At 31.0% G+C, this 15,454-nt stretch overlaps 2 protein-coding genes, 1 long non-coding RNA gene and 1 other non-coding gene across 4 annotated transcripts; 2 read left to right on the forward strand and 2 right to left on the reverse strand.

Annotated features, from left to right (window-relative positions):
* The first annotated feature begins 478 nt into the window (after positions 1-478).
* LOC144549203 (uncharacterized) lies at positions 479-2,155 on the forward strand. Its single transcript, XR_013509623.1, has 3 exons — positions 479-663; positions 1,528-1,595; positions 1,842-2,155. It is a non-coding gene; the product is annotated as an uncharacterized LOC144549203 (long non-coding RNA).
* Positions 2,156-2,582: 427 nt separating this feature from the next.
* Positions 2,583-2,667, reverse strand: TRNAY-GUA (transfer RNA tyrosine (anticodon GUA)). Its single transcript is given in 2 exon segments — positions 2,583-2,618; positions 2,631-2,667. It is a non-coding gene; the product is annotated as a tRNA-Tyr (tRNA).
* A 5,116-nt stretch (positions 2,668-7,783) lies between these two features.
* Positions 7,784-11,600, forward strand: LOC144548949 (sugar transport protein 14-like). The gene is made up of 6 exons (XM_078297685.1): positions 7,784-7,971; positions 8,809-9,131; positions 9,825-10,183; positions 10,260-10,530; positions 10,663-10,922; positions 11,230-11,600. Exons 1-6 carry the CDS (start codon positions 7,830-7,832, stop codon positions 11,411-11,413), a joined length of 1,539 nt encoding a protein of 512 aa, XP_078153811.1. The 5' UTR covers positions 7,784-7,829; the 3' UTR covers positions 11,414-11,600.
* A 1,812-nt stretch (positions 11,601-13,412) lies between these two features.
* Positions 13,413-14,962, reverse strand: LOC144548957 (MLP-like protein 423). The gene is made up of 2 exons (XM_078297694.1): positions 14,732-14,962; positions 13,413-13,831 (listed from the first exon to the last, which is right to left on the reverse strand). Exons 1-2 carry the CDS (start codon positions 14,910-14,912, stop codon positions 13,545-13,547), a joined length of 468 nt encoding a protein of 155 aa, XP_078153820.1. The 5' UTR covers positions 14,913-14,962; the 3' UTR covers positions 13,413-13,544.
* Between the last annotated feature and the right edge of the window lie 492 nt (positions 14,963-15,454).

A 15,454-nucleotide genomic window follows, 5' to 3' on the forward strand; every position in this document is an offset into this window, starting at 1 on the left:
AAAATGCAAGCTACCATAATCAAAACAAAAAATTAGACCACATCATAACTATTATACAGCCAAATGCATGGCATCACACGGCATCGACATCTTACTCCTACATGATTGTGAATTCTTTCCTCGTACCCTAATTTGAAAAAAAAAATAGTCTTCAATTAATTCATTCAAGTTGTACGAGCAACTATCCACATAGATGCTTTTTTGAGAGCCAAAACAATATTTGAGTACGAGGAAGAAAATAAAAAAAAATAATTAATATTATAAAATAAAACAATTTTAAAAAATATTATTTAATTATTTTAATTTTAGAGATATTTGATATATTATAAAGTTAGATTGAATAAATATATGAGTTTTTATAATTTTTTAGGATAAATATGTAATATTGAAACTTTTAAGGGATATATATGAAATTTCCCCTTTTTTTTGGGAAAGTTTGGTAGAAAGCTAGAAGCTACCAACTGTTATGCACCACTCTTGACTTAAAACCCTCTCTTTTTATCTTTCGCTCATTCTCCTTCTTCTCTCGTTCAAATTGCTCAATTTCAAAATTGCTTGCGCTGATGGCTAGTTCAGATTCCTTGCTAATTTACATAAAATCGTCGGGTGACTTCAATTTTGCCATGCTCGTCTCCTCTGATGACGATATTGCTTCACTAAAGAGTATGATCTTTTATGTGCATTCATTTTTTTCTTGATTTAACGCTTCGAGCTGGTGGTTCTTATCGTTAATGAATAGTACTAGAAGCAATTTTTTATACCCTTATTATAAAGTTAGGCTAATATGACATTGGTGTTATTTCAAACTAAATAACACCACATCTTAAACCGTTAGATCTGTTTTAATATTCGTAATATCTGCTTTTACTGTTCAAGCACTTTATTTTGTACGAATATTAAAGCAGATCTAACGGTTTAAGATGTGGTGTTATTTAGTTTGAAATAACACCAATGTCATATTAGCCTAACTCCTTATTAAATACAATAATTTAGTCCGAATGTATTTCAAAATAGTTATATGTAATTTCTTTTTTAATTTTTTCTAATATTAGTGAATTTAAATATTTACTAACAATTCTATTAATAAAAAATATATTTACAATAAATCAAATGACCCTCAAACGTAGGTCTGCTCTTTTATTTCATAAATTTTTCAAAACTAGTTTAATCTTCTAATCTTACTTATATACATACTTAATAATTCTATTACCTTAATTCCCACTTCTCTACATGACCGGATCCTCTATTTGTTTGAGTGACATTCTCTACATGACCGGATCCTCTATTTGTTTGATCGTCGCTGTGCTCTGACAGCTGGATCTGCTCACCATCATGCTCCAATCAAGATGAGAGTAGAAACTCTGCCAAAAGAGAGAAGAGGGGGATAACTGTTGTGTCGCAAGTTTTTTTTTTTTTTGCTTTTGAAATCGCCCGTGAAAAAAGCGAATTTTCTCCTAGCGACCTTTCACTCCTATATATTTTCTTAAAATTATTCATCCTTTTTTTTGAAATTGTTGTGTTGAACAGAAAAGGCAGAGGAACAACATCTAGCTCTATTCCCGCAGAATGGAAGAATTGTTGCACAGGCTATGAAGGTACTTTGCTCTATCAATATGTAGTTATATATTAATTAATTACAATGTGCATTTGGATTCTTAATTTCAGAGGAAGGAATATTTTTTATTATTATAGTTTGTAGACTACACACATCCCTTTTCTGCTTTAGACAAGAATCGAACCCATGTTCTCTGGTAAGAAAAACGTAATGTCATAACCATCTGTGTTACACAGAGTTGGCAAAAAGAAGGAAGTTAATACACAAATTAAAACTATGATTGCAGATGTGGAACAATGGAACATGTTACATCCCTGTTAGTAGTGTCGTGATCGGTGATTACGGGATGCGGTTATTGTACATGGATGCAGTGACGGCCCCTCCCGACTCGCCTGAAGGCTACCCATGCCCTATTTGATAAACTAACATTATAAGTTCTCATGTTTGTATCTAAGTTAGTTATTCCGACTTAGATCAGTTTAAATTATTCATGTTTGATTGACTTTTAAAATAATGTTATGGTTTAAGCTATTTCTTGTTTAATTGTGTCATATATACCGTTGTATTTATCTTCAAAATTAATTGCTCATATACCAATGAGTTTTACTGTATCAAATATCTTCAAATTAAAATTATGTATGATATACATATCTTGTTTTGAATAATAGTGGAGCTATCTACCGATTTCATATTAAAATCAACATGCTTGACATGGTATCTAAAATAGATACCAATATCAAGCACAGAGAGTCTTACAAATATTCCAATTACACAAGATCATATCTGTATCTAATACTCAAAAAAAAAAATCGAACCAGCAACAAACAAAATACAGTTTCCAACAACCAACAAAAACCATGCACAGACTAACCGAAAACTAGTAATATTAAACAATCAAGCTAATTCCTCTCAATTAATTTCTATGCAAGACAAAAGGTGATACTTGTACTAATTAAGTCAATTTACCAAGACTATAATTAATTGCTCTCAAAAGTATTGACGATTCTACAAAAAAAGAAAAGGATTTTCCGACCTGCCGGATTCGAACCAGCGACCTAAGGATATCTGTTAAACACTACAGTCCTCCGCTCTACCAACTGAGCTAAGGTCGGTTTTTGTTATAATCTATAAATATTTTTATATATTATTTATTTTCCAAATTTAAGGAACGAGTCACATCAGATTGTATGCGTCAACGAAAGCAACCTACGCCGTTAGATTTGGAGCTTCTATTATATTGAAAAAGTCAAATAAACGACGAAATTCAAGATGGAAATAGTATTTATTTGTTTGAAAAATATTCAATATCCAGATGAGAACAAAGTGCAACGTAATTTTCTCATTGACTTGTGCGCTAAAATTCAAACTCACTTGTTCTTTAGTTCACACCTTGACATTTCTCAAATCAAACAGCGACTTGTCTTGGATCTACTACAACACATATTAGAGGCCACATCAATTATTCTTCTATTCAACTTCTAAGGCTGTAGTTCACATAGAGGAGGTGAAAGGGGTGAAGGAGATATATAGCAATTTCACCTCATCTACACTCTGATTTGAAGGTGAAAGGATTGCTAACTTTTCTTTTAGATTTTGATTTTAATTCACCTTTGTTTTTCTTCTCTCTTATCCATTTACCTCCAAATTTCATTAAAAACAAAACTAGAAAATTAAAATTGTTGGGACTGAGAAGTTTATAGAATATAAAAGATAAATTGCTAACTTTTAATTTACAAATGGCTTAGCCACTCCTAATTAACACCTAAATTCGCTCCTGACCTACTACCTTGAAAAAAAAAAAAAAAAAAAAACTTTTGTATGTTCATAAAACCAATCTTTTGTATGTGTGTTTGTATAAGATCTAACTAACGATACGACAGATTTAATGACAGTTCAAAAATTCATATACAATTTGGCCAAATTGGAATTGAATAGTCAAAGCAGCAATGAGTAGTTGGGGATTCCTTGGTAAACAAATGAAGCATCTCCATTTAAGTATGGGGTGAAGATATTATTTTTTTTTTTTTTGCATCTTTTTAGAAATAGAGAAATTAATGATTTGGGTACCCCAGACGTGCACTTGGATGCGTATAATCCAATGTGCATGTATTATTTGTTGTTCCATTAATGAAGATGGTTTGATTTTGATATTATTCACTGTTATAGAGGAAGAATTCAAATAAAAATTATCATATATAGAAGATCGCGATGAATTTCGACAAGTCAAGTCTCTTAGCTCACAAAAATATAATATAGATTACAAAATAATAATTTAAGTTATTATTGCTTCACAGAGGTGAAGCCAAAATTCTAGTAAGAGAGGAGTCAACATAGTGAGACACATTTTTAAAAAAATTTCTAAGATAAGCATAAAAATATAAGGGTATTCTGGAAATTTTTTAGAATGATACATAATTTTATAATTTATTGAATATGAAGTATATTTTATAATACTTTTCGAGAAAAGCATAGAAATACTTTCTGACTATATGTGGATTTATCACGGTTGTTTGACATTTTATATTATTTTTTGAACTTATCATTTTAAGGTGAAGATATTAGTTATGCCTCCATAAATTCTTTATACGAAAGAATAATTTCTAATTTTCCATGTGCATCGTTGTATTTATTTTTATTTCTCTAAATGTATAAAGTGTTTCAGAAATTTCATATATATAAAATTGAACCCAAAAGAAAACACAAGTATGTATCTTGATGGACAAATTGGAGAAACTTAGCAATATGTCACTTTCTCATAATAAGACAATGCGTCACTTTCCCATAAAATTAGGCATGGATTAGTCAAAAATACCCCCAAAATGAGTCTGATTCAGAAAGTGTGGAATAATTCAAGGAAAACGGGTCATTGTGATAAACTAAAATAAAATTGATAATATCCTTCAATCCCTTTTAGTCAGATGAAGATAGACTCTGAAGGCTCTTAATTAATTGTATCATTTTCTCCACTAGTGACTGATTAATTAAATTAGCATTTATGTAATAATTTTATGCAGATTAAATTAAAGACATTGAGTGTGAATTAACCTAGTAGATAATTATCAATTGTCCTTTAATTTACAACAACCTCAGAGGTAAATTGTAAAGTTTTAATTTTATTTTTGTTATTTGATAGTTAATATAGAGAAAATAGAGAGAAACAATTTTATTATTAGATTGATATAAAGATATGACTCAACGCTTAATATATAACAAGAGCAAACAAACCAAAAAGTGAAAAACTTAATTACGATTCTATCTTAAGAATCCTAAATGGAGATGAGGATACAATTAATGGGAGAGTATCCGTGCGAGAATAAAAAGTGACTATCTGTGAGGGTATACTGTATTAGCGACGATAGTATCTGTCAGGGTATACAGACAATATCGGTCACGGATACCATCTCATTCTTGTAGTCAAGTGGATCTATGCTATGGATTCATATTTATATTTTTAAAGTTCAAACAGTCGATCCAAACCGTTCAACATGATCTCCATATGAAAAGCCACCATTAAGATGGTTTGAAAATCACTGTTTTTATTAAAATTTTGTACCATTAAAAAACAATGATTTTCAAACCATCTTAATAAATAGTAAAAAAATTCCAAAAAATATAAAATTTGGTCTCTAAGCACATTTTAATATAGATTAAACATCTAATGGTTTGGATCGGTTATTTGAACTTCAAAACTAGATATATGAGCACAAATTAAAACACTCACTTTAATTTGCAAAGCACGGTAGGTAGCGTTACTCTATCTCTCTATCTCTCTATATATATATATATATTTGGTACAAAAATTCAACGGTCTGAATATAGCGATTTTGTTAAATACTTAATAAATAGTAAAAAAATTCCAAAAAATGAAAAATTTGATCTTCAAGCACATTTTAACATATCCAACAAGTTGAACGATTTGGATCGACTGTTTGGACTTTGAAAACTTTGAAAATAGAGAGTGTAATTCGGTGTCACCAAAAAAGGTTGTAATCGGATTCCTCCTCATATATATATTGATAATAAATTTGGAGAACTTAATTAATAGGTCGATGTCTCATACTAATTATACATTTCTCATCTCAGTTGTACTAATCCATACAATATATAGGTACAATATGTCATTTTCCCATAAAATTAGGCATAGACTAGTCCAAGATACCCAAAATGAGATTACTTCAAAGTCAAAAGAGTCACTGTGACAAATAAAATTAGATATTCTCCTTCAATCCCTTGTATTCTGATGAAAATAGATTATGAAGGCTCTTAATTGTACCATTTTCCACTAGTGACTGATTAATTAAATTAACATTTATCTAATAATTTCTGCAGATTAATTAAATAGTTAATCATTTAGGTAAACTAAACACTTAAGATATAACAAGAGCAAACAAAAAGTTGGAAAGCTTAAAATTCTCTCTGTATATATACGTAAAAGGTTATGACATTTTGATTTTGTTTTCACTAATATCAAGAGCTTGTAAAAATAAACCAATGCAGATAAATTTTGGACGTTGATTGTTCTACTTATTGATTCAGATAAAATCAAAATATAAAAAAGTTATATTTTTTTGTACATGTAGCGAACATAATATATATTACATATATATAACAGTTTTATTTTGACATATAAATTTTAGAATTTTTGTTATTAGAAAATTAAAAAGGAGAGACAAAAAAATAAAAACATTTGAATCCTTAAAATAAAAGATAGATCAAATCTCTTTTACATTTTATTTTTGTCAGTTCATACTTATATTTCTACATTTCTTTTATTTTGTCCTAATTAGTATCATTATGTTTAATTATTTTAAATATAATTAATTGTTGGTAGATGCTGGTCGGATACTTTTGTTGGTACCATGTTGTACTTTAACAAGTAATAATTTTGTTGCATGGTATTAACTCACATTTGATTTTTTTACTAATTATTTACAATAGAAAGAACATGGCCAAGTAAGAGCATGTAACCAAAAGCAGATAAACCTCTTCACTGACAGCTCATGTCTCCTGTTCTCTCTCTGTTTCTATGATACAATCTCTTTTGGGTAAACTTCATATATGTCCTTCAAAATCCTGAAATTACGTACTTTGTCTTCAAAAATACATAACATTATATGGCAAAGGCTTCTATGGACATAAGGACCTATTTGTAAAATGAACATATTTTTATTTTAAAAGTTCAAACAGTCGATCCGAACCGTTCATCTTGTTCTCCATATTAATATGTGCTTGGAGATCAAATTTTACATTTTTCTAATTTTTTTTACTATTTATTATGATAGGTACAAAATTCAATGGTTTGAATTTGATATTTTTTGTACCCATCTTAATAAATAGTAAAAAAATTCAAAAAAAATGTAAAATTTGGTCTTCAAGCACATATTAATATGGAGAACAAGATGAACGGTTCGGATCGACTGTTTGAACTTTTAAAATAAAAAGAGTGTTCATTTTACAAATAGATCCTTATGTCCATAGAAGCATCACTCACATTATATTTATTCTTCTAACTTTAAGAACTTATATATTTTATTGTTTTGTTTATTGTGACGTTCTTTATGCATCACAAGTAAGAAAAATAAATAATTTATTCTCACAAACTGACAAATTAAAAAACTAAACATTTCTTTTACACATGATACATTATTTTTTATTTTTTAATATAAGGTAAAATAAAAACTATATAAATTTAAAATGAACATTTTAATATAAAATATAATATTGTATAAATTTATGAGTTTTGAAATTTAGAAAGATAAATTGTTGTATTATAAATTTTAAAGGAGAAAATACATGATTTCAAAATTATTAAAGGGTATGTATAAAATTTTCCTTGTTTGTATTTTGACAACCGTTACCGCTCTCACTCTCACTCTCTCTCTCTCTTACTAATAAGTTATTAGTAATAACTAATAAGCAAAGAAAAAAACAAACATATGTCCACCTCTGTTTACTCTTCAAGTCAATGCTTATCTCCAATCCAACCAAATATATATATATATAATACAAAACCAATCCTCCTTAATCACCGTCAAATGTACTGTACACAGTCATAGAGAGATGCATTATATTAATCTGGACTGTCTGATTCTAAATAGACGGTTCAGATTTGTCTGGAGCCTACCCAATGAAATTTAATTAAAAAATTATAGATATCTGACCATTTCTCAGTCTCTCTCTCCTCCATTTTGGTACAAAAGGCTTCCTTTGTTGCTTTCTTCTTCTCTAGTGTCTCTCTCTCATTGTCTCTCTAAGAGAAAAAGAAGTAAAAGAAATGGGTGGTGGATTTGGTGGAGGAGGTGAGGTGAGCAAAAGAGCACAGTTGTATGAAGGAAGAATAACAGGATATTTCATCTTAGCATGTGTTGTTGGTTCTCTTGGTGGTTCTCTCTTTGGTTATGACCTTGGTGTCTCCAGTTAACTTCTTTTCTTCTCTTCTCTTCTCTTTTTCTTTCAAATTTTATTATTTCATCTTTTTTTATTTTCTTCTTAATTTTCCCTTTTTAATTGGTTATGACCTACTGTTCTTTTACCATGTTGAATTTTTGTGGGTTACATTATTTTTTTTATTTGCAGTATATATATTAGTATGAAGTATGAACTCTATATAATGTCTCAGTTGTTTATTTAAAATTCAAATTTTGTTTAATTCTTAAACATTACTTTTGAAAAGCAAATGCAAATAATTTATTGGAAAGTATTGGGGCTGTGCATCTTTCCGTACTCTGAACTTTAGTTCCAAAAAGTTGGGGAAATTTTTGCATATACGACCCTGAAAACCTACAAATATCTTTCTTTTAACTTGATAACACATGATATTCACCATAATAGCTCTTCCATTATTTTCTTTATTTTTCTATAAACTTAAAAAAATTGAGCAATTTTATATGAAATAAGTACTCAAAACATTTAATTTATGATATATTTTCTCATTGCTTAGAAGTGCTATAGGAGGGAATCAATATTTCGAGGGACCCTTACAAATTTTTCTCTAAAGGTCAATTTGAAATGGGAATTTAATCATTTCCAAAGTAATCATTAAATTAAAGTGTATAGTTAGGTTCATCAATCATCATTGGTGAACACTACCTATAAAAAATCTTTCTTACACTGTATCTTTAAAAAATAACAGTAGTAGATGCATTCATTAAAAAATGATTAATTAGTAAGAAAAATGCTAACATGTAATGACAGCAACAAAATATGTATAAGATTTTGATGAATGCATCTTCTCTAATTTTTTAAAATTATAGGTGGTGTTACATCAATGGATGATTTTCTGAAGAAATTTTTCCCGAAAGTGTACGTTAGAAAGCAAGAGCACTTGCATGAAACTGACTATTGCAAATATGACAACCAAGTGTTGACTCTCTTCACCTCCTCACTCTACTTTGCGGGTCTCGTCTCCACCTTTGGAGCATCTCTAGTTACACGCAATTACGGTCGCAGGATTAGTATCATGGTTGGTTCTGTCAGTTTCTTTCTAGGTGGTGCTGTTAATGCCGGTGCAATTAATTTAGCAATGCTTATTATTGGTCGCATTTTTCTAGGTGTTGGCATCGGTTTCGGTAATCAGGTAATTAAAAATTACTGCTTTGTACCGGTATGTACCAGTACTAGCAGATTCTGGTACCAGAATACCAAATGAATTGTGAGGTTTTGTACCAGTAGGTACCAGTACTAGTAGATTCTGGTACTGGCATGTACCGATACCAGATGAATTGTGAGGTTTTGTACTGGTATATACCAGTACTAGCAGATTCTGGTACTTATCACTAGTCAAAATTGAATACCTCATAATTTCATTTGGTCAAGTAGACATGTAGGTGTTCAACAAATCAATCATTTGTTGAACAGCTAAAAAAACACACATATTTTTACACAGGAAAAACATAAGAAAATGAATAATAAAAATGAGGTGAAATTTCATGTATGCCCCCTAAAAACCTCAAAATTATGTTCCTCTAAAATTCATACTATCATATTTACCCCTGTAAATTTTCAAATGAATTTTAATAGAAAAGACAATAAATTGGGTAAATTTGTGAGTTGTTTAAATTTAAAGGGGGTAAATATGATATGATGAATTTTAGAGGGGGAAATACATAATTTCAAGGTTTTTGAGTGGTATACATGAAATACCCCATAAAAAGATTACTGGTACAGAGTACACAAAACAGAAGCTAAAATACTTTGATTTCATTTGGAACAAACACTCAATTCTGAAGTAAACATTCCACTAACAAAATATATCATTTCATATCAACAGGCAGTGCCATTGTACCTGTCAGAGATTGCTCCTTACAAAATCCGAGGGGCAGTAAATCAGCTTTTCCAACTCACCACATGTCTCGGCATTCTTGTAGCTGACATAATTAATTATTTCACCAACAAAATTCATCCGTGGGGGTGGCGCCTTTCTCTCGGCCTCGCCATGGTACCGGCAACTATGATTTTCGTTGGTGGGTTGTTTTTGCCGGAGACACCTAACAGCCTTGTTGAGCAAGGGAGGCTCGAGGAGGCACGGATAATTTTAGAGAAGGTGCGTGGGACCCACAAGGTTGATGCTGAGTTTGAAGATTTGAAGGAAGCTAGTGAGTTGGCCCGAGCAGTTAAAAACCCTTTCAGGTATTCTTAGTTGTTCATTTCATATGAAATTGTAAAAGATATATGAAATTAACAGTTCCTAATTTTTTTTTGTCAGAAATCTCTTGGCCCCACGCAACAGGCCGCAGCTTGTGATTGGTGCGCTTGGCATACCGGCATTTCAACAATTATCAGGAATGAATTCCATATTGTTCTACTCACCAGTTATATTTCAAAGTTTGGGTTTCGGATCCGGTGCAGCACTATACTCATCTATTATAACCGGTTCGATGCTTGTTGTTGGTGCACTTGTCTCCATGTCAGTTGTTGACCGGCTTGGGAGGCGATTTTTGTTCATGGAAGCCGGAATTCAAATGATTGGTTCTATGGTAAGGATTAGAGTAGTTATAACCTTATATTTAGGGTCCATACTGCATATTTCCCTGGAATTTTGCAGCTTGGCCTCTGCTTTTGCAAGGAATCACAATTTCAATAACTTTTTGTTTGTATTTATTTTGTAGGTAGTGGTGGCTATAACACTAGCTCTAAAATTCGGTACCGGACAGACTCTATCTAAAGGAGTAGCTGTTCTTTTAGTAATTGCCATATGTCTTTTTGTGGTGGCCTATGGCTGGGCGTGGGGCCCGCTTGGCTGGCTTGTACCGAGCGAATTGTTCCCGCTTGAAGCACGATCTGCTGGTCAAAGTGTTGTTGTGAGCGTCAACCTCTTTTTCACTGCTGCCATTGCTCAATGCTTCTTAGCTGCACTTTGCCACTTGAGGTATGTATCGGTCATTATTTCACCTGGTGAAATAATTTTGAAGTGCTGTACCAGTATTGTTTGAGATGACAAGAAAAGTGCTCAAACTGTTAAATTGCCTATACAGTAATGACAGAAATAGCAAATACTGGTATGATACCATGATTTTAAATTGAATTTATGTTTTCTTTATGTAGTAGTTGGTACCACTCATTTTTTGTATGTTCCAGTGAGAGCACTTAGGTATGGGTATCCTTTTGCTTTTTGGTTGTTACAGAAATTTTATGCATACCAGTTAAGCTGACAAAAAACAATGGTTCTGAAACAGGTATGGTGTTTTTATACTTTTTGCGGGGCTGATTGTTATAATGTCAATCTTTATATACCTGCTTCTACCTGAGACGAAGCAAGTACCGATAGAGGAGATATCTCAACTATTCGAGAAGCATTGGTACTGGAAGCGCATTGTCTCAAAGGATCCTAGGTTTTCACTCCAAAATCCAAAACAATAATAAATATGTTTTGGCTGATTCATAACTTGATTTTATATTTATGAAACCGAGATATTAGAATGGAAATGTTAAAGAAATTGTGTGCAACCTTTTTTCCTGGGTGTTATTGTTACAATTCTTCTCTTTAAAAGTAGTGACATTGCATTGTATCTGACAAAAGGTATTACGTAAATGTCGCATTCAATTAGTTCTTATTTGAAGTATAAATAGTCAATACAAACCGTTGAACATGATCTTCGAGTGAAAATACATTTGAGACCGAATTTTACATTTTTCAGAATTTTTTTACTTCTTTTTAAGATAGATAGAAATTCACTACTTTCGGATAGTCTAGGATCTTTATATCAAATGATTTTCTATCTATCTTAATAATAGTAAAAAATTCTGAAAAATGTAAATTTTGGTATGCAAGTACATTTTTATATGGAGATTATGTTGAGTGATTCGGATCAGCTGTTTGAACTTTAAAAATAGAAATATGGATCCATAGTACGGAGCAATGTGCGCTATGCATAGTACCATAGCCTCACTCTCCTTTATATATCCTGGGAAAACTTTTCTTTGCATTGATGATCTCTAAAATGCAAATTGTGGTAATGTCATATGTATTATTTATATTGGTTTTATTTTTATGTGTTTGTAGAATTAGAGGTGTGACAAAATGGAAAATTCAGTGATTATATTTTACAGCCAAGTATGAAATTCAGTAAATTAAAACATTACAGCAGTATACCTTATTTCTTTGTCATTTACTTTTCAATTGAAAGCAATTTCTTGATGGCATGTTATACTTTTCCAGCCAATGACTAGTGAATTGAATTTAAATTTCATACCTGTCAGTTTAAATTCAAGACTACAATCAAGTACAGTTTGCCATACTCTAGTGTGAAAAAAAAAGGTTTTGTCCCATTCAAACATTGGTTTATATGGATTAAGAATTGTCCTTTTTAAGCAAAAATAAAAAAGAATATATCATTTCTTCACTGTCTAAATTACACTGTTTTGACTTGGTTTAAACTATGATTGATGATTGTTTTTTTAACACCTGTTACTCAGCTTCCACAATTCAACTTGCTGTGGTAGTAGTTGTCAATTCTATACCTGTCAGTTTTAATTGACTTTTGTCAGCAAAAATGAAAAAAAAAAATCACATCACTGTCTAAATTACATTAATTTAGTGTACATTATGTCCTCTTTTGAATTGGTTTTAACTATGATTGTTATTTTTTTTTTTTTTTAACATTTGTTGCACTGCTTCCAAAATTTAACTTGTTGTGGTAGTAGCCCATCAGTCATTTACAGGAGTGTTCATTGGGTCCGGTTTAGTCAGTTTTGAACCGAACTAAATTAGTTTGGACTAAACGATTCAGTTTTTTTGATTTAATGGTTCGGTTTAGTTTGTATTTTAAAACCGAATTATAATTTTGGTTCAGTTTGGAAATTTTCAAAACCGAAATAATCGAACCGACTAAACTTTTATATATTATGAATTTGGTCCAGACTGTCCTTAATACCCGATTTATTTCTTAATCAATTACTTTCAATATTCCAGTTTATTGACGATTACAGAAATTTTTATTTTATTAATATAAAATAGTATATGGTATTAGAATGAGAGCCATAGATGGAATCGTAAAAAACAAATTCAGCTCCATTTTATGGAGTCAAATTTTTTATTGGGATCCATTATATTCATCAAACACCACGGATGTTAATTGACCTGGCCACATAGAATCCTAATAATTCAAAGATTGGAGAAGAAAAAAAAAGATTTAGATCCATTGTTTGGAGCTGAATTTTCTTTTACAGTTCTGTTTATGCATCATAATCTTATCATTTGAATACCCTATATTATTTATATTAATTTCTATAAATAAAAAATTATGTTAGGATTACACCAAAAGTCTAAATTCATCTTCTTGTGACCTTTTTTAATTATAGAACATATTTATACAAGATAACTTTAAAGCCACATACCATGAAAGCACTCACAACATATTTCTTGGGCTCAGAAGCATTAATTTCACATAATATAAACCCAAAAATTTATGTTGTTTATTTCTTCTAATTAACCTAATTAGTTTGTAGATAATTGCACTAGTTTATCTTCATAGAAACATTGTGTATACATCTAGTTGCAAACTAGCTCACATTTCTCAAAGGACTTGAGGAAATTAAGGGCAGCATCCTTTGCCTTTGCGGGCGGCGGTATTTCTGGTGAAAGCGGCGTGAATTCGGCCTTCCACTCTACTGTGCACTGCTCTGTTTCCTTCCCGAAAACTGGTATGAAGGTGAAGGTGACACGGTATGGATCGTACAATTTGTGAAGTTGCCCGTCAACCACCTGATATGACAAACAACGCCCGGGTTCCACCTTCTCTATTTTCTGTATCGACTCTTTTACAAAGTCATGCAGTGCTACATAAAATCATGTGCAATGTGAATTTTTTTTCCTGTACTTCTAATTTCAAGCAAAACAACACATCGAACAAATAGAGGCAGATGCAGGATTTTCATCAGATTTAAATAGCTAATCATGTTCAAATCAATTAGATAATCAAGTATTAGATAAAACATGATAAAAAAACAATAAAATAGTTTTTTTTTTCTTTACATAACAGAAAACAACAAATATATTATTTTTGTATCGATTCTTTTACTAAGTCGTGCAGTGCTACATAAAATCATGTGCAACGGTAACTTTTTTTTTTTTGTACTTGTAATTACACAAGCATGATAATATTATTAATACTACTACTTATGTTCTTATTAATACATATAACAAACAAGAAATGTTTTGTTTGCACAAATAACAAACTATACCTTTTGATTTTCTGTACAAAATCTAGTGCATCCTATAATCTTGTGCCTTTTTTGTTACCAACATTTTTTGCTTAATATAATTTTCATGAGTGAGGCTATGATACTATGCATGGTGTAGATTGGTCCGTACTATCGCTTCATATCTTTATTTTCGAAGTTTAAAGGTCAATAAGAACCATTCGACATGATTTCTATATGAAAATGACTAAGTGTTACATTTTTTTTAGAATTTTTTAACTTTTTTTTTAGACAGGTATAAAATCACCAATTTCGAATGGTCCAGAATTTCTCAATCAAGTGATTTTCTATCTATCTAAAAAAATAGTAAAATAATTATGAAAATTATAAAATTTGGCCTCCAAGTACACTTTCATATAGAGACTATGTTGAGAGGTTCAGATCGACTGTTTAGACTTTGAAAACGGAGATATAAAGTCATAGTACATATCGGTACACGCTATGCATATTTAATAATATATAGATGAATTTTGGTACCGGGTCCAAGCTTGAAGAGCCTCAAGGTACCGGGACTACCGTCTCCTTCGATATACTCAGCACTGGAGAGCATCTGTGGATCAACCTTTGATAACTTGTCATTGTTTGTCAAAACCTCCCATGCCTTCTCTGCACTCATGTTCAGTACAATTTCTCCTCTCATGGTTTCTATGTTCTCCATCTCTCTTCCTCTCTAGATATTATAGCTTTTGTATGTTTTTGAGTGAGAGAGGATGCTTCATCCTATTATATAGTGAACAAAAATATGTGCTGGTTGATTGTCATTTGATATAAATTTAGACTAGTGTCATCATTGCATCATTTCTTTTGACTTTGGCTAAATTTTGAAATATTAACTAGATTCGCTAAGATATTTAGACCAAATATTCTCGAATCTTAGTATTTGGGTGGAGGCAAATGATGAAATTCCAATAATTCATTTGACTTTATCATTGCCTATCTAGAATCAGTTCTCTATTTGGTCAAAAAAGAAGAAAAGAAGGAACATAAGTTCTCCGTTTGTTCTTGTGTGGCATTTGCAACATTGCATTTTGCGCAGCTGGTAACACTAACATTACAAGTATATGCATTAGTAGCATAGCAAACGACATGATAAATAAACTCCATAAACATTTTATATGATCTGTACAGAGGGTTGCTAATTATTTTTAAAAAAAAACAAAGAGGACCAATTTGAAACATTACAAATACATGTATTAGTAG

The sequence above is a fragment of the Carex rostrata genome, chromosome 34, assembly GCF_964058835.1.
Source record: "Carex rostrata chromosome 34, lpCarRost1.2, whole genome shotgun sequence".
Taxonomy (NCBI): domain Eukaryota; kingdom Viridiplantae; phylum Streptophyta; class Magnoliopsida; order Poales; family Cyperaceae; genus Carex; species Carex rostrata.

Bases quoted from the DNA above. Each gene is read 5' to 3' on its own strand.
- LOC144548949 (XM_078297685.1), top strand. From the start codon at position 7,830: ATGGGTGGTGGATTTGGTGGAGGAGGTGAGGTGAGCAAAAGAGCACAG. The intron at 10,531-10,662 runs GTAAGGATTAGA...TTTATTTTGTAG, and splicing joins TTCAAATGATTGGTTCTATG to GTAGTGGTGGCTATAACACT. The intron at 10,923-11,229 runs GTATGTATCGGT...GTTCTGAAACAG, and splicing joins GCTGCACTTTGCCACTTGAG to GTATGGTGTTTTTATACTTT.
- LOC144548957 (XM_078297694.1), bottom strand. From the start codon at position 14,912: ATGGAGAACATAGAAACCATGAGAGGAGAAATTGTACTGAACATGAGT. The intron at 13,832-14,731 runs GTACCAAAATTC...GATTTTATGTAG, and splicing joins GCTCTTCAAGCTTGGACCCG to CACTGCATGACTTTGTAAAA.